At 32.9% G+C, this 20,517-nt stretch overlaps 1 protein-coding gene across 1 annotated transcript; it reads right to left on the bottom strand.

Annotated features, from left to right (window-relative positions):
- Nucleotides 1-13,202: 13,202 nt before the first annotated feature.
- LOC148627789 (F-box/LRR-repeat protein 14-like) lies at nt 13,203-17,932 on the bottom strand. The gene has a single exon (XM_088578984.1). It carries the CDS (start codon nt 17,906-17,908, stop codon nt 16,703-16,705), a length of 1,206 nt encoding a protein of 401 aa, XP_088435110.1. The 5' UTR covers nt 17,909-17,932; the 3' UTR covers nt 13,203-16,702.
- Between the last annotated feature and the right edge of the window lie 2,585 nt (nt 17,933-20,517).

Consider the following 20,517-nt stretch of genomic DNA (forward strand, 5'->3'; position numbering starts at 1 on the left):
TATATATCAGCATGATTCTACATATGTCAGCTCACAATCCTCAGAATGGCATGTGGGGTTAGCAGACTTGCAGTGCAGTACTGGTCACCGGAAGTGAAGGGTCTATAAATAGCATGGGAAATCCCAGTGTTTTCACAAGATAGGGGTATATTTAAAAATCATTATGGAGATTAGGCTTCACATCACAAGAAGCAAAATGCACCTATAAAATGTACAGAAATGTTTTCCTTTCAGAAACTGTTTAAATTTTTTAAATAAGATGAGAACTTTTTTCACAGCACTATGAGGAACAGGGGTAATTTTTGCGTAGGACTATTTTTGCGTACGTTCCGAATGCTCATTGGTTGAATTGGTGGTCTGTAACCTAAAGACTGTATTTAATGCAATGCGTCTTATTTTAATTTTAAGTTGGAAGAGTTGACGAACATTTTAACATCGTAACAAAACGTGCCAGTCTCTCGGTTCATTATTTATAATCGTATGATGGGATTTTCAACATGTCCGACCTTTCAACATTTTTTTTTTTGCGTTTTTGTCATTTTGAACTTATAACATTTTTTTCCTAAACGATAATATTTCTCTGTTAAAAGGTCTAGACAGTTAGATATTTTGACTCGATCACATGAATATTGTTTGTTTCAATCAGAATAAAAATTTTACTTAGAAATATTTTAATTTGAAATTTCTTCGAATGCATAATATTAGATATGTTATTTATTACTGCTCAACTAATTATTCATGAAAGTAATGGATTAGAAAAATGAAAACAGAAGGAATGCATGCTGTTTTATACAAATAAATAAAATGAAACATGTATTTCAAACATTAAAAACTAAATTTATCTGAAAATGCTGTCAATTAAGATTTTTCAGTGCAATTGAACTAGGAACGTTACAATAAAAGCATTCTAGACTATGTACATGTATGTTTGGCGAGGTTTTTCATTTTTCCAACAACAAAAAATGGTTTCACTCGTACCTTAACTACTGAACAATTAATTTCAGTTAAAGCCATTAAAACTGGGGCAGCAAATATATCGGTAGCTATAACAAGCCTGTTTGTTTGGCTGTCCTTTGTAAATACTATATTTCTTTTGTATTTGTATGTTGGATCTAAATCCCTGTTTATTCTTCTTTAAGAATTGTTTAAAGGCAATTTCATTAGCCCAATAATATACAATAGCCTGAGTTTTGAGGTACATCGTATCAAAGAATATTTTATTTTTTCACTAACTTGTGTGGGCGATATATATAGAGAGCAAATCTTAAACATTTTTTTAAAATTATCTTTTATTTTTCAAAAACGTCATGAATGTTTAGCTATATAAAACCATAGTGTATACTTGATGGTTTTCTGTGTTTAATGTTCTGGGCCCGGTTTCATAAAAAAAATCTCAAATTGAGATTTTATACAAATCCTTGAGTTTTCCTCAAATTTTCAATTTCAAGCGATTTGATTGGTTAAAATTTGAGTTGAGGAAGGAGTTGAGGAAAATCTCAATTTGAGATTTTTTATGAAACCGGCCCCCAGACGCTATAAAAAATGGCTATGTTTTCCATTAAGCCGTTTCTCGGGGGAAGCGTTTTGATCATCTTATCTGAATTGAGCAATACAATGCCAATAAAAAAGAAAGAAAGAAAGAAAGAAAAGAAAGTCCATTAAATATACCTATACAGAAAGTGTTGATCAATATTATAAAAGAAATAAAACACTGGAAACAAACAAACGCTGAAAAGCAAATAGTATAACTCTTCAGTGCTCTAAAATTTTAGAAATTTTAGGTTACCACTGAAAATCACAAAATGAAACTTTCCACAATTTCTGTGGGCTTCACAAACTTGTAAGTAAAAGTTTTCAATTTGCTACAAGGTAAATAATTAATTAATAATTATTCCTCGTCAATTTTCATTTTTCCCTTGTGGCGGGGAAATCGGAATCATAGAACAATGATCTTTCTAAGCAGAAAATTTGGGTTCCAGTGAAATGTAAAAATAAATTACAAAAGAAAATAGCATGCGGATTTCCTCATATACACTTGGTTGTTTAATCTGTCGTTAAACCTATTATAAATAGAACCAAGAATTGCATGTTAGTGCATTTATGTAACTAAACGATTTTTTTTTCAAGGATAAGCTATTTTTAAAGGTAGGATTCTTTGATGTGTTAAAAATAGCAAAAACAATTAAAGAAAGTTTATATTTTGCTCTAGTAAGCGGTAACATTATATAAGATTATTATGTAAACCTATACTGATGTTAAAAGCAATACAATAAAAAATAAAAACAATTGTTAGCTTAAATATAAAAATGCACTTGGGCCATTTTACAAATAAACAGGTATATCAAAGACTGAAGTCTTCTTAGTCGCTAATCGTCAAAAATTCGATGCCACTGATTTTGGCTTGCATTCAACATCCGAAATGGCACGAAGGCGATATGCTCTAAAATCGGGTGCCTTCTGCTAGTATCTTGGTTCCCTTGATACTCTTTCGTAACCGAGACGACCCGAATGTTTCTCAATCAAAACAATGGTTACCAGGACGTGCGGGTAATGTTTTCGTTCTACACGTTTCTCTCAAGTTTATGACCTATATAGTCAATTGTCACGAGCCCCTGTGTCTGAATCGGTTCAATGCTAGCCGATTATGTCATCTTTTAATGTAAACTTCCCGTGCTCATGCAAGCAAAAAAACAAAACACAAAAAAACAAAACAAAACAAAAAACAGGGTATTAAAGTAGACACGCGTAGAACATACGTGGATGATATGATATGTAAGGGCTACATTTTGTTCTCGTGTGTAGCTAGAATTGACGGTTTCACGGTACCGATCAGCGTACTGAAATTACGAGTGCAAGAATTCGTAACATTAGTAGCGACTTAAAAAGATAAAATGAATGCAAGTTTGATTGGTGCTAGAACTGCTTATAGATATTAATTTTGATAAGTTACTTTTTTATATATGCAAGGATAACTGATAAATTCGTTTATATTGGTAGATTTCATTTAAATATACCTTTAAACCTATGCTGTCATTTCTACCTGTAAATTAGCTCAAAGGGATATTTTTTGTGCGCAAATGTAATAATGAAATGTTGCGGTAACGTTAGATTTATCCCGACATAACTAATCGATCAAATCGATCATCGATCAGTAATCAGTCACATTTCGAACACTAATCGATTGATTACTTTCTCTTATCGAACATTTATTTGGCGCAAAAATTAAAGCTCCGACAAAATCTTATGCGTGTATTTTTCACCAGGTAAAAGTATGTACTTGGACATGCATGGCTTAATCATTAGTTATGTTATGTGAAAAATTTAAAACGCATATTCAAGTTTTTTTTCTATAGGCACGTTTCTCAGCAGATTGTTTTTCCTCCATTTTATTAAGTTCTTTGTATGTTTCTGTGTTGTTTTCACGATGTCTGAAGTCTGATTTGTGGGATAATAGGGCACTAAGATTTCAGTTATTTGTCTAACATGTAATCACAGTTAGATATGCAGGTTCAAAACAAGTCTAACATGGATAGGTTGGAAATATGATCAAAGGGGAAAGCTGTACAATATCGATTTAGAACATTGAATTGTGCAGTGTTAGTGTATTTGAAGAGCTTAAACAATCAATTTATTAAGACAATATTGAAACTAAATTGAGGTTTGTTTTTTTAACTATCTCAGAATTTGCATGATTTTGAATAATTATTGACTGATTCTAATCGAAATGTGATTTTTCAAGTTGTCTGTATAATTTGATAAGACGAATTGTAACCATTCTTTTTTAATGGGCATCAATGACCAAACATTTTTTATGCTTGTCATTTTGAATTGTCATGTGAGGAGGGCCACAACAATGACAATAAAATAATAGTAGAAGTTCTTTGCATCACATTAATGACACTCCATGTGGTATTTTCATTTGCTAATTTACAATGAAATAAGACGTATTTTTTATCCATTTCATTATTGCCTGGTTAAATTACACTTAAAGGGGCAATAATAAAGTAGTTATGAACATAGAAGGTCATAATCAAGACATCAATTACATATCAAATGGATATTAATTAAACAAGCATATTCTATCTTTGGCTATAAACCACACCTGTACTGGCATGATAAGCAGATTCTTACCCTAATGAAACTGACCTTGCATACATAGAGTTTGGTTAAAATGTGAAAAAAGTAGTCTGAATATGGGTTACCACATTATTATTGGAACTATATTTTGATTTAATAATACATTAATTATCTATTTTTCTTGCATCAGGAATACTGTTGACATACTTATTTCGTTTGTTTGGGACGAAGAATAGTTTACTCATACTGGATACTATCAAACTAAGCGTTTCAAGGTTAAGTTGTCCTTTCAGGATTTTTATCCCCCGCCGCAACGCGGAGCGGGGACATAGAAATGCTGGTGTCCACCCGCCCGTCCGTGCGTTCGAAGCTTGTGTATGCAACTCCTCAGAAACGGCTAAACGCAATTTGACCGAATTTTGTAGGATTGTTTGTTACCATATGTAGTTCACCATACTTAACCGCTATTTTGATTCGACGATTTTTATAGGAGTTATGGGACTTTGTTCATTTTTTCACATTATTCGCAATAGGAACACATTGTGGACGCAACTCCTCAAAAACCGCTGAACGGAATTTTACCAAATTTTGTAGGATTGTTTGTCACCATATGTAGTTCATTATACTTAACTGCCATTTTGATTCGTCAATTTTTATGGGAGTTATGGGACTTTGTTCATTTTTCGCGTTCTTTTTTTGCGGATTTTTTTGTTGTATGAAGAATTCTTAACCTAACTTAATTTGATTCATTAAGATACATTAACCTTGAATCGCCATATGGACTTATGAAAGCACATAAGTTTTGAATCTACTATTTATACCAGTGTCAAACATTTGTAATTCAACTCTTTCTACAGCGGCGGGGGAAATATGGCTACGCGTAGCATTCTTGTGGTATTAAATTGTAAAACTAGTTATCCCTTTGTATGATTTACCCCTTTGCTTTAAGTTATTAAAATTCTGGGAATCTTATGCCAGTTCAGTTTCCATTGTGGGTGTTTTTAGAAAAGCAGAGGACGCTTACCCTATTGGTGCATCCGGTCCATGCAACCACATTTTAGTGGAGTCCGAGTTGCTTATTTACTTTGGTTTTTTTTTTTTGATCGTGTTATTTTGGTTATATCATGTTTTTTGCTGTGTGCGTGTTTAATTTATAGTCGTTATCCTTGGAAATATTCTTTTGATTGCCGTTCTAATCCTGGTTCTCTTGATCTTTGTAGTTATGTACTGTCTTCTATACCCCGACTTTACTTTTTTTTTATATTTCATTGCCAGTGACAACTTTGATGACCTTCCTATGAAGAGTTACTTTAAATTGCATCAAATATTTATTTCTTTCCAATTTACTTTTCCACTTTTCATTTTCAGTATCTTTCTTTATAACTTTGATAAAAATATTTTTAAAAATCATATAATGCAGTTGGTTCACAAAAGTGTTATCAGCTGTTCCGGCTGGATCGGTTGCAATCTTTGCATAGTTTAATGTTATTACCGACTGAAACCCTTGGCTAGCTTGAATGTAAATATCGACTGAACCCTCGGCTAGCTTTGATATTAACATCGCTTAAATCCTTTGCTAGCTTTAGTGTAAACATCGACTGAATCCTTTGCTAGTTTCAATGTAAATATTGGCTGAACTCTTAGCTGGTTTTAATGTAAATATCGGCGAACCTCTTGGCTTCGATGTAAATATAGACTAAATCCTAGGCTAGCTTTAGTGCAAGTATCGGCTGATCCTTAGGCTAGCCTAGCTTTGATGTAGATATAGACTGAACTCTTGGCTAGCTTTAGTGTTAATATCGGCTGAACTCTTGGCAGGCATCAACGTGATAAATAGGTGAAACCCTTGGCTAGCTTCTAGTCTTTTATTATGTTCGTCACAGATTGGTCCTTTGAATGACAATATAAACAACATAAAGATAGTATTTTTAAATTGTTTCAAACTTCTTTCTGTTTAAATATTATTTTGTGTAAGAATCAGGCAATGGGTGACACATCATTTTTCTCAATTTAGTCTTTTTTGCCTGGATTATATTCGGTACATCTAGAAAACAACTGAAAAGCTAATTAAATTTATCCTGAAGCATATATTTTTTGACTGCTTATATAAAGAAAAAGTACGGGAAAATTTCCCCGTCATTATTCCATAGTAAATTTTAACTAACTTTGACCTATCAATATCTTAAAAAGGCAAATTTTACAAACATTTTGATTGTTATTTCTGGAGATTATCAAGTATAAATACTTGGTTAATGCAATAAAATCTCTGCGTTTTTTCCTTCATGTTCCGCACCTTATACACATTTTGCCTGATTCTTAGTGGAAGAAGTACTTAAATCCTAACTCGAATTCGAAATATTGCTTTTTAGGAAACATTTCTTTATCGTCAATAATCTTCCGACAAAATATGAAGATTTCCGAAACAATGTCAAGTGATTCTTATACTTAGTATAGTTAGATGACTAAAAAATTGGTAAAAAAACTCTGAAGAATGAAGCTACCTCTTGCTTACCGTACATAAATCATCTCAAATACGGATTTTCTTCAAATCTCTGAGTTGTCAGGGTCTTACACTTGACATAACAATTTTTTTCAAGGAAACTTTGAAGTCTAAACCACTACATGGCGCAATAGTTAGCTCCGATTTTATCATGATATGGCAGTGATGATTTTAAAACATGATCAAGGATCAGTCATGGAGTTCAGAATGATAGTTGATTAGTATTTGATAATAGATGGTTTTCTCATTAAAGGTTTCAGATAGCTGGATATTCAATCAAATAAGGATGCCTTGGTCCTTCCCAGGTCATACTTTTGTGGATGAGCACGTACATTTGAAACACTTAATGAATCAGTTATGAAAAATCGTCATTAAATTATTTTGTTTACTTTATGACTTGTTGTTTTGTACTAAACTTAATTTGTTGAACCGAAATTGATTCCATTGATTGCTTTAAATCAGTATTAATGTTACCAAAAATATTTAAAATGCAAAAAAAACAAAAAACAAAAACACTTAGACAGTTAATTTGAAAATTAAGAATGGGTGAGTAAAAGTATATATCTGTGGCAAGTGTGCGATAATTGTTGTATTTTTATTAAAGAGTTCTTCAGTTCGCCTTAAAACAAGGTCAGTGCTAAGTCGTCATAGCCATATCTTATACATTTTTACAGCTCAAAAAGAAAAACTAAAAAAAAAAATAAATGGCAAGATATATTCCATTCCCAATAAAATAATTCGCATCCACCCATGAGATTGTTTCTGTTGGTATCTATCATTGGTTTGTTTGGGTTTTAAACAAATACAAAGTCTCGTCATGTCTTTTATGCTATAAACTTTAGACAATAACTTTGTCAGACCTGTCATTGGTAGATGTAAGAGTGGATCATCCGAGGGCATTATTATGACTTGTATAGAACTTTTATTACTTTTCTCGCACCTGAACCTATTAAGACCACACAGTTGTAGTTACTTTATTTCTTTTACGTGTACATTCCCAGAAAACTGATTAGGTTATTTAGTGCATTTTTGTTACACGAAAAACATATTGTGTAAAAAGTCTTAAAGTACAATCATCTTACATGATGCTTGAAATTATTCTGTGATGAATTATTTATCAGCATGCAGTTAAAAATACATCTTTTTGAACCAATGAGAAAATTTCAAGTTTGGTCAACTAACGTCTTCTCTAATAAAACACCACACAATATTTAGTATATATAAATAACACATGTTTATCTTCTTATAGAGAATATGACCATATTCAATACGCCTTCCATCAATTCTGTCACGGGCTGATCTTTGTGTCTCTGACGGTTCGGAAAACAGCACATACCTCTTTCTTACTTTCTTTTTAGATCGTTCTGATAGATGTTGCTTTGATTTTCCATTTTCTCTTTCCTTTAAGTATTCAGCCGAAGGTAGAACGAAGGTTCGAGTTAGTTGCCATTCTAATAGGAGCTGAACTTTCAATATCTTTCTTTTACAAGGTATCTTATGGTTTCTTGGATTTTTTTACTTGACACATATTATATAAATGGATTTATTTTCAAACAAATGCATTTTTCTCTTCCTTATGCATCGCTAAATACAGGAACTGATATGGTAATTCATCTTCGTGTCGTTTTTCTTACAACATTGGTTGCTATTCAATTCTTGCGTATGCTACCCTTGAAATAAATGACCAACTATTCTGTCGTATGAACTTCAAGTTATATTTTTCGGTAATTTCTAAAACATGGACTACTGTAGATCAGTAAATTGTAATGGTACAAATAACCTATGGAAGCAGAATTTGTCCCGTTGTAGATGGAACTTGTGCAGAATGGTTCAATGTTAAATCTAACGTCAGTCTAGCCATATATTTCTACAATCTTCCATAAAGTTCACTCAATGTCGTTTCAGATATATATGTAAGATTTAGTTCCCTGTCTTGTTTTAAGATGTTGCATAGTACAGATATCTGTTCTGAGTGTATCTTCCTATAAACAATATTCTACACTTTCAGAATTTTTCTTATTATTAATCAAAATATTAAATAATTTCTATTTACAGCATCGGGCGCAACTGTGGAATCTGACAGTGCGCACATGTTGCCGATTGTGGAATGGAATGAACAAAGAAACGTAACTCCACCTTGTATATAACTACACTGAAACGCAAGGGAAATTTTCGGCTATTGGCCTATAGGAAGTACGTGTGAGATAATGCATAGAAAAAAAATCATGCCTTTATTTTGAATGTCCATATAAATAAGCATTATCTCACACGCACTAGAATCAGTGGTTTTAGTGTGTAAATAGTTATTAAAGTACAATTCGATCACGCCGTAAAAAATGATCAAGATTTGTCAATGATTTGAAACATTTAAATCTAAAGATGACTTTCCCATTTCTTCCTGAAACTGACACTTCGTAGCCCAACAAAATAAATAAAACTCTAAGAATATAAAGCTTCACAGTAAACAGCTTGATACGTCCGCAGATGTCTAACCCTGAATATATGACACGGAATTGGAATTTCACCTGAATCAAAGTGGCCCATTATTTATAAATGGTTCGAGTCACGACCCCAAAAATTAATCACAGTCTTCTTTTGGGGTACTCCAGCAATGCTAGAGGTTGTCTGGCAAGCTATTTTCTGACTTGGTACTATGCTAACCTCTAGCATCTGACATGTTGAAAGCCACCGCAAATGTTAATTAGCTAAACGGGTTTTAAAATACTTTATGTCTTTTATTTATTTAAAAGATAAAAGACCGGAAATCGAACGATAAAAATCCTAAATATTTGTTAAATACCTAGAAAACATTTGTAATGAAGACAGTTGTCAAAATGACCAGCAATTTTGAATTAGGTCACTAATTTTACGGAATACAATATATTTTTGACGAAACGAACTCAAAGTTGGTAAAGACAATTCGTTGGTTAATTTGTCATGTTCGTTTCGCAAATTTTAAAATCCGTAATTTTATCAAACGGAATAACACACTCAAAAAGCTAAAAACCAAATATGAAGTTCATTTTAACTGCTTTTACAAAGGATTTCCAGGATTGCTGGATTTTCTCATCAGGTAGGTCATTGTTTTTCTTTAGTTTAGTCACCTTCTCCCGTGTAATGGTAAAGACACTGTATAAAACGTTTTAAATGGAAAATAGTTCACTATAATTCTGCCGATACCAAGGAACGGCGGAACCAGCGTTATGCAATATGGCGCTAGGAAGTAAGAGGTTGGGGTATGGAGGAACGGAATTCCAACCTCTTAAGTTGTAGGAGTACTTTTGGGGGATATGACACTTTACGATGCAATTTCATTGAGATACATAACTTGTGGTCAAGATATTGTCCGGACATAATGAAAATGCTTGTTTCTTGTCCTTTATTCATAAACAGTTCAGGTCACACACCCCCCCCCCCCGAAAAAAAAATCAATTCCAGCCTTCCGTTTGTCGTATGGCACCTTGTGGTACAATTTCAGATTCATTCATTTATAGTCAAATAATAGTCAAGGCATTTTCTGGACTTTTTGACGCAAACATGTACTTTCTAAATGGTTCAAGTCACGATTCCTTAAAATTAACCCCAGCCTTCCTTTTAAGGTATGCAACCTTTTATTACAATTACATAAAAATCCATTCACTTATTTTGTGGACATTATATAAAAAGCAGGTTTCTGGTCATTAATACCTTAAAACGGTTCGACAAAAAAAAACTAAGAATTAACCCCGCCCTTCCTTTTGTGGTATGGCATCGGAGTCATTAAGTTGGCACCGTGTGGATTGATTTCATTAAGGTCCATTCACTTATAGTCGAGTTACGGCCAGGAGACCAAATTGTCTATGGATGCCAGTATGATATATATATCATTTTTGCGGTCTGGAAATTAAGGAAGTCGTTCCAAAGGTGCATGCATGTTCTTTTATACATCTTAAGGAGTATGGACCTACGGTAAGGGACACAACTCTTACAAATTATTGGAACGTTTGTATTCAGCATTTGTAAGCATCAAATTCATTCTGTTTCAAATGAAAGCTTAATAGGCTTTGGTGAAACTGAAAAATGATACTAACATGTCACTGATTTCAAGAGTTATGTCTCTTATCCTTGATATACCTCCTTAAATCGTTACCTTCTTGCAATTTTTTTTTAAACAAAAAGATCATATCAATGTAACTGCAGGGGCGTAGCCAGGCCTGTTTTAGTTGTACGCAAAATTACGGCGAGGGGTCTTGGGGTGGGGTCGCTCAAGGCCCCCAGTGAGTCCGGCAAGGCGAAGCCCTGAGGGAATTTTAACGATTTTGGAGCCAGTTTTTCAGAGCCTATACTACGTTCATGGTATGCATATGTGGTAAATAACCTTTATTTCATCTTTTAAATGTGTGTTTTTATTTTTGTTACTTTTTCCGAAAATACGCAACTGCGTATTTGCGTATAGGCAGCTACGCCCCTGAACTGAGAAATGGACATCTGAAAGTTAAAAAAAAAAGAGGCTCCCAAAGAGCCTGAATCGCTCACCTGACAAACCATGCCCTATTAACTCAGTAAATAAAAGTATCATGCTTTGTTACCATGTTTGACCAAAAAATTGCTGTAAAAGAGCATATATCGATAATTCTGCAAGTTCAACTGAGTAACTAAGGCACTGCAAAATGTTGGAAATGCCTTCAGTGTTTTAGTACCTCAGGAAGGGGGATTAGCCTGCTATTTGTTTATCGATATAGAACATGAAGTTAAATCGTGGCTAGACAACATTTTCATTATCACCATTTATCTCAGGAGACAACACTATATAAACCAAATATCGTAGAAATCAAAACAAGTATAAAAATTAGAGGGAAAGTGGAAGCCATTTTGAAACAGGCCATCCATAACAAATTTTCGTCGTCACCATTCAACTTAGTATACTAAGAGAAATTAAAAAAATCATTGGAATCTGAGCAACTGGTAAAAATGGCCTTAAAATGGCAGCATAAAAAAATTCAATACTGGACTGGAAGTCAATTCATTACTCTGCAATAGTTGAGGCAAAATAAGCAAAAAGAAGGCATTTTGATCCGTGTGTTCTATTTTTAGAAATGACGGCCATGTTTTTCAACCCATGAAAAATTTTAAACAATCAGTTTGTGCAGGATTCCCTAAGGAACAATTACGTCAACTTTCATTAAATTATGCTGCACAGTTTCTGAGTAGATTTCCGAAGTTTTACACATGAAAAGCGAAAAAAAACTGTTTCAAGGGCTATAACTCCTACATCGGGTGACGAATCATTTTGAAAATTTCGGCATAGGTCGGTCTTCTAATAGTGAACAATATTATCCGTCAGAATTTTGGTAAATTCAACAGCTTTTGAGTTATTTGCAAAAAAAAAAAACAACAATATTTGGACTTTTTGACTCATATGTTCTACTTTTAGTAACAGTGGCCATGATTTTCACAAAAATTTATCAATCAGTTTGTGCCAGATACCGAAAGATATTGTTGCAGTTCAGTTTCAGAGAATGATATTCAAAGTTGTTAAGGTGAAATACAAAAAAAAAACTGTTTCAAGGGCCAGAACTCCTACATCAGGCAATGAATCATTTTCACAATTTCGGCATACCGATAGGTCCTTCTTTTGGTTAACAATATTAACCTCCATAAGAGCTAAATTCAACAGTTTTTGAATTAATTGGAAAAAAAAAACTATTTTGACTCCCATGTACTATTTTTAGTAAAATGTAACAGTGGCCATGTTTTTTTAAGTTTCAAAAATTTTAAACAATCAGTTTGTTCAGGATACCCTAAGGAACAGCCATGCCAAGTTTCATTCCAATTGGTCAAGCAGTTTCAGAGATGTTTGAAGAAAGCTAACGACGATAGATACAAAAAGTTATGACCATTACTTTAAGCTAGGTGACCTTAAAAGGAAAGTCACTACAACAAACGTGCCTCGAGTGACGTTATTAGTCCTTAGAAACAAGTTTACAGTAAGAATTGCTAAAGCTCAATGAACTATTAGAAAATTAGGATAGGTGGAACAATTTTCAAAAGGAGCACTTCTCTACACATTACTAATATCATAAGGGTACACTTCATATATTTCAGGTTAAAATTGTGCTGTGATTGTTTCTTATTTCCAACAGGCATTTCTAGGTATGTGGAGCTAAAAACATAAGTTTTAAAGAAAAAACTACAAAGACAGTGTGCAAAGTTCTTGCTTTCCACCCGATTTACAATTATAGGAATCCCGAAAGGCATTCAATGGTTTCAGAGGAGTTGCAAATGGGTCAGACAGCATGATCACTGCACACTATTTTTGGTTAGGGTCCAATAAACAATAAATACATTTGTACCTAGCATTGGATGCCAGGTACACATATGAGGTACACCAGGTATTTATCAGCTTATGAGGAAAGCTGTACTGTACATGTATCATCAGGTTTGAAATCTCATTAAGGGTATTCAAAATATTCAGAAACTTGACCACTTGCACATGTATTGCATTAAGTACTGAATGCTGGTATATATACAAGTCATGCTTGCATTATTTTTTTCAAGTGTGTAGGTATACATTTTTGTATCATGTTACATAATTGTGGAAAAAATATGTGTATGTTTACATGTAATAGGCAAAAAAAAACACTAATCAGATTCATGTTATCTATTTTCATATAAATAGTACTCATCAAAATATATCTCTTTCATTTAATGGTCAGCCAATCTATTGTAAACAATTCATTCACCTCAATTGACTTCCAAGTCTCATGTACATGTATGGCACACAAATACCTTTATCAACTCCAATATAACAAGAATATTGTTTTACACATAAAGCTGAACACACATCCAAAATTACTAACCTCAACCAGTTTACAGTGTATGCTGCAATGACCTTCTCAGTTTTGAGTCTCAAAAAAAAATTCTGGTTACGGAAGAATAATTAAAGCATATCAAATTTCAAAAAAAGAAGAATGTGCAAATATAAGAAAAATATATTCTTGGAGGGCTTGGACTACTTTCAATTGACATATTGACAGTAATACAATTAAGTGAAAAGCAAAAAATTCAAATTTGTTGAGATTGCTTTGTGTATTGAGTTAAGTACATGTACAAATGTACTTTAAAATTTTTAATCCATTGGAAAATACCATTTCAAAATCTTTTTTTATGGTTGTGACATGAAACAATTAAAAATAACTCATCTGCCAAAACAAGATCAAAGAATCACTTAAAGCTTTCATTGATAAAAATATAGTGTTCAAGCACAAATACGTTGTACATGTATAAAAACAATTTTTTTTAATGAAAGATTGTTCACAAATTTTTACATTTTCTGCATTTTCATGTAATGTTATTATCATCATCCAAACAAAAATGCAAAACTGATGCACCACACACAAACCATATTGGCCTACAAAAAAACCTTATCCTTGTGTATCAAATACCAATTTGTGACAATAGATAAAAACAATTAATTAAAGCATGTCAAATCTTTTGGTGTTTCATGTACTTCACTTTTGTACAAATGTACATTATGAGGTTTTGTGAAAAAAAAAAAAAAAAAACCCACACACACACTAACAAACAATTAAAGACATTTATTTATTGACCTTAAAATTTTTGTTTCCTAATTACTGCCAAGAAGATTAATTTTGTTGTTACTTCAAATATTTTTCAAAAATGTGTCTTATATATAACTTTTTTTACATCCAACTGAACTGAAGGCCATTCAATGAGATATAAGTAATATGACAATGAGAAAAAAAAAACATCAGGTCTACATTAAAATATATTTAATTGTTTGTTATTCACATAAAAAAAAACTATGAAGCAACTTAGAAACTTATTTAAACAGGGAAAGATAGTGTCAATCATAATTAAGGGACCCAAGATCACTCTTTAAATTGGTAAATAAACTTCAATAGATCTGATGAAATGCATTTTTGACTAATACATGTACATGTACATTTACTTGTACTTTTATCCCGGTTAGGGAAAACAATAAAATATGGATGGTGCTACCATTTCATTTACATCCTGGCAAATAAAGGACACATACATGTAGTGGTACATTGTACATTTGTATTTGTACATGTACATGAACATTTGTACATACATGTATTGACTGGGCATTTAGTTTTTTTTAAAGAGGGGAAAGAATAACTTTCTTGTACTATATTTTGACTCCAAAAAAACAGTCAAATCTATAAAAAAAAAAAAAATTATATCCATATCATTTCCAATAAATTTTCAAGTGTTAAAGCCTCTGAACTACATTTTGTACATGTACATTCAACTGAAAGTGCCACATTTATATCTTACATATATAAGTTTTCAGTAACACGTACACTTGATCATCTCTATCAAAATAAATACAGTAATACATACATGTATTGTATTTTTTTTGGATAAATATTTGATTCTAAAATAAACTAAAAAAGAATCAACTAAACCTTGAATCTAAATAATAAAATCTAAATCATAAACACAAAATACAAACTTAACAAACTATTGTACTCTGTAAAATACTCTAAAAACTATTTGAAATCTGTTCCAGTCAGCAAACCTTTCAAATACATGTATAAATTAACATACATGTACATGAATAGATGTTAATGTAAAAAAAAAACAAAAACAAAAACAAAAAAACAACATTGCAACCTACATGTTTACCCCTGATTATTAAAAATTATAATAAAATATTTGTTTAAAAAATGAATGCCCAATGGATAGGTCGATTTAAACTCCTGATTCACATGCGAATAGAAATTCTGTATTCTGTACTTTAATATAATTTTTCGACCTTAAATCCAAAAATTTCTAATCACCTGTTTACAGAAATGCCCTATATAGATCTATTTTCCTAGATGGTAAACTAAAAATGAAACTGGCAATTGTTAAATTCCCCGAAGCTAAGCTACAAAAGTAAGTCCAAATGTAGTTAACCAATTACCCAATAAACATTAACACCTGTAACAGAACTAAATGTACATGTAATCAAATAAGAAAGTGCAATGAATTTAATACAACAGATGTTCATTTTTGTTTTCATGTGCCAAAAAATACCCAACAATTATTAAATAGTCCTGAAAATATCAACTATGTTTTAAATTTCAACACCATAACAAATGAGCCTTGGCAAACATGCTAAGATGTTGAAATTAAATAAAGTGAGTTGAAATTTTGCAATAATCAAATTTCATGAGTTATAAATCTTTTTTCTTTATATTTCTTTTGGATTATCAGGCTGATATTCTAGTAATTGTCTGTCTATGATGTCACCATTTGTAGCAGGAGAACAATGTAAGCAATGTACATGTAACAAAGTTGCTGTCTACCTAATAGATTTTGTAGACAATGCAACACAATCACACAATAACCAAGCATAACATTGAATTTTTTAAATACATGTATCACTTGTTAGTATTACATTGTCCCATGGTGTGACATCACAAAATATTAAGCAATCCAAGAAGTGGATAAAACAAAAAATCATAGAGAAATATTATATTAGAGAATTTCTTATGATAAAGCGATATAATAATATACCAATGTATATTTAATAATACCCTTTTTACCGACCAGTTCAAGTTGACTGCAGTCTCAAATACTATTTACAATTTACTTTCAGAGAATATTGAAAAATACACAATGAGTTTACATTTTTACATGAACATGTACAAATGTACATGTAGTACCAATCAATTAATTCTTCTTTAAAGAAATAATTCTGAAAAAAATCACAATTTCAAATTCTATTGTGTATAGATTACTATTCACATGCATGTACAAATATATGAATTTAATTTACAGTAAATGAAACAAGCTGACTGAAAAAGATAACAAAATACAACAGAAATAAAAATACACACAGTAGCACTTTCATTTCATACTTTGGCAAGACAATACAATATAATAATAATGACTGAAAATTATACAACTGTCAACTTTTTCGTAATACAAAAATCAAATGCACCAAATACTTTTTTTAACTTATACATTATCTTTGTCATGGTTTTTTGTCAATAGATCTTTAAAAGGTAACAAATGCTGGCACACTTATAAAAAAAATATTAAATACATGTAGAAAACTTTACAATTCTGATATAGTATAAGTAGCACAACTGAAATACAAAAATAATACAACTATCGTTTATGCCATAATCCAAGATTTAAAGTGGTCAAACGCTTCAGTTGCATGATCTTTTCTAAACCCACTGTAGTTATCTTAGTACAACCATATAAATCAATAGAGTTTAAATTTCTTAAGTGGTCTGCTACTAGTCCCAAGCCTTTGTCTGTTATTCTAATACACTGGCCAATATTTAAGGTGGTCAACTCATGTAATGTTGCTACCAGTCTCTGAATGCCATCATCACTTATGTTACAAGCATTCAAATTCAAACACCGTAAACAGAATAATCCTTGAGCAATGTACTGAAGAGATTGGTCACCAACTTTGTCACAAAAACTCACATCTAGTGAGGTTATTTTAGCAGATCCATTTGCCAAGTATCCAATTCCAGTATCACTGATATTGTCACAACTTCTCAAATTCACTTCTTGCAAGTTAGGCATTTTAGAAATAAATTTCAAACCCATATCGGTGACACTACCACAAAAACTAAGATTTATTGTTTTAAGTTGTATTAGACCACCACTGACATGTTTTAATGCTTGGTCAGTGAGTTTTTGACAATCTTGTAATCCTAAATGCTCTAGTAAAAGTGTTCCTGAAGCTGCATTTGTGCTGAGACCAGCCAAGTGCCCAATGCCAATGTCTGAAATGTGTCGACAACTCCTCAGATTTAACTGCTTAAGTTTACTCAATCCCCATGCAATCAGAAGAAGTCCTGTGTTTGTGATATTACTACAGCCTCCAAGCTCTAAAACTTCTAAGTTCTTTAAACTTTGGGCTATTTTGCTAAGGCTGCTATCAGAAACTTGCTTACACAAACTGAGATTCAGTGAAGTAATACAAGGGAGATCATTCGAAAATGCACTTCCAAGGCCTACATCAGTCACATTATAGCAACCGCTCAAGTCTAAGCTCTCTAGATTTGAAATACCACATATTACATCACGTAAGCTTCTACGAAGGCTGAGAATTTGAACTTTTTTGATACCACGTTTTACAATACTGGGAAACAAAGACGGATTAGCTCGACGGAGATGAAGTTTAGAGATGACTCCTTTCCATACCATTCGATTGTATGCGGCATCTCGCCAAGCCACACAAACCTGGGCAGCTCTACCTTTGTCTTTAACGTCTAAATAACTGAATATTATGGTTAAAATCTCAGGAAATAGACATGAAATATTTGGTGAGGCCTTCTCGGCCTTGTTCTCCATTTTACATGGCTTCCTGTTCTGTCACGTGACGAAAGAAGGGCACCTACAATCACATGACGTTTATAGCGAATTTTAATTGGTGTATTAGAGAGAAGCGGGAAATTCAATATGTAGATCCCGCCTAAAAGAAGATTAAAATAATTAAAAGGTAAATTGAATTGAGCTGAAGTTTTCAAAAAAAAAGTTCCCGACTTGAAAAATCTGCCTGGCAAGTAAAAGCTCATTCAAAATCTTACTTTTAAGACATACGAATCGACTGCACATGACCCTGCTGCACGATGAAATATATATACAAACGCCCGGAGGCCTATAATTAAGGGATTTATCATTTTTACCTGGGAGGCGGGGGTTGGTAAAAATATAGGGGGATCACATTTTTTTCTGCTTACTGAAAAGGAATTTGGATATATTCCGGCAAGTACTTCAGGGAGACGTGTATGTGAAGACGTAATTCGTTGATGCAGTTGATACACAGAGACTATATAATACTTATAATAGTGATATAAAGTCAATGTTATGTATATATATAATCACGTGTGCATTATTTACATTGATTGATTGATTTATTTATTGGTGTTTGACATCCATACACGCAGCAATATATCAGCTATATCCGGGCGATGAACACGAAATGGATGACATGTATTTAATTAACAATAATGGGACACAAGGATCATAGGTACGACGAATATCGATTAATTGCCACTGATTGTTGGGAGAGGTGGTTAGGTTCGGGCAATTTAGCCTCATCTAGCGAAGCCGAGGCTCCTTCTCCTGTCGAATACCACAGCAGGGTTCTTTGAAATAATGTGCGAGGAACGAGGTATCCGTTTCCCAATACTAGATGCCCAATACCATGCACCACTATGGGTTGGGGTAAGGTTTTCCGTATTATGGCCTGACGACCCCAGCATGTAGCATGCCAAGGATACCCCATTTCTCCACCCGGGGCACACAACCCAACTGCTCTGTGGACAGAGCGCCTTGGCCACCAGGTAGGGTTCTAAGTGCTCTTTAAGTGTCATATTGCATATCGCTCGTTCCGACGTTCTTTGAAGTCGACGGAAATAAATGTAAAGAATAATATATACCATTAAAAAACTTTTTATACATTTATTTACCCTTACAGAGGAGGTGACTCAACTGAAGAAAAAAAGTTCGTTTTGGCAAAAATATATTGTATTACGGAAAATTAGTGATCAAATACAAAATGGCTGGTCACTTTGATAATTGTCTTCATTTCAAATGTTTTCTAGGTATTTGACAAACAAAAAAATAAATAAATACCTATGGCAAAGAACTGAGCGCCACTCTTGACCGTGCTGTTCCTACATTTTCGTGAATCCAACTTTTAACAAGAGCTCCTACAGAAAAAAAAAGAGAAGCGAGTATCCCAGTCCTTCAATATCAGTTTCCGTTAAATAGATGATGTTTTCTTCTCTGAAAAATCCTATAGTTTCAATGATTACCTTAAAAAACAACTGAAACACCTTCGCATGCCTCATATATAGACCATAATTTGTATGTAGATACTGTCAAGCATGCAGCTCACTAGTATATAACCACGAAAAGGGTGATCTCAGATTCGGAGTTGCCTCGCTTCAACTATTTTTTTTCCACATAAATTCGAATAACTTTTTACTGCTTGACAAATGATGAATCTAATAAATAAACACATGTATCAGCATCAAATACTTCTAATTAAATCAACATAATGATTTGAATATTCGAACTCCATATTTCTACAATCGCTTTGACCGAAAGCGACTGCGACTTGACGTCACTAAACAAACGCGGACAAAATTGTGGTCTGAGTTGAACAAAATCTACAATAGGAGGTGCACAATGGGGACAAATAATAAAGATTTTGGGAAAATCCACTGGTGTAAAGGAGGAGTTACGGATAATGTAACGGAATGAAGAAAGGAATGACGGAAGGACGCACACCCTATCACTATATACCGATAATACCCCCATGCACTTTGCAAGTGGGAGGTGTAATAAAATGTTCTTAAAATGGTACACGGATATCCATACGGTGTTCGGGCTGAAATAAATACATGTATCGATATTTATGATTTAACTCATTTTATCTATTACTTGTAGACGTTGTGCTATCATCTTAGTACGTTGAGAGAAATATCTATTGATTTGTTTGATACGATGTTAATTTTAATCGCATTGTTTATTACTTTGTGATATCAAGTTCAAGATCAAATCCCGTCGGTTTTAAAAAACGAAAATGGCGTATATTTTATGGTGATTATTTATCATAAGTACCTTAATCTTATTTTGTCGATTCTGGATAATTTTACACAGTGTCCAAGTTATTTACTATTTAATATCTTGAGAATGATTTCACTCAACTGTGAATAGTGTTAAACGCGTGTTGCGGAGCTACATTTTTGTTGCTAGATTAATCCCTAGTTTTATTGACACAAACGTTATGTTGTCATAAATCGTATCATCCCCACAATGCCAGGGTTTCTGTATCCAATTTTGTCCACGGGGAAAGTTAATGCGGTCTTCATATTTTAAACTGACCTTCACTTGTTATTTTTAAGTACTAAGATTTTTCATCCGGAGTCCACACAAATTTGAATCCATAA

The sequence above is a fragment of the Perna viridis genome, chromosome 1 (genome assembly GCF_037379345.1).
Source record: "Perna viridis isolate PV_CMFRI_1.1 ecotype Kerala chromosome 1, ASM3737934v1, whole genome shotgun sequence".
Taxonomy (NCBI): domain Eukaryota; kingdom Metazoa; phylum Mollusca; class Bivalvia; order Mytilida; family Mytilidae; genus Perna; species Perna viridis.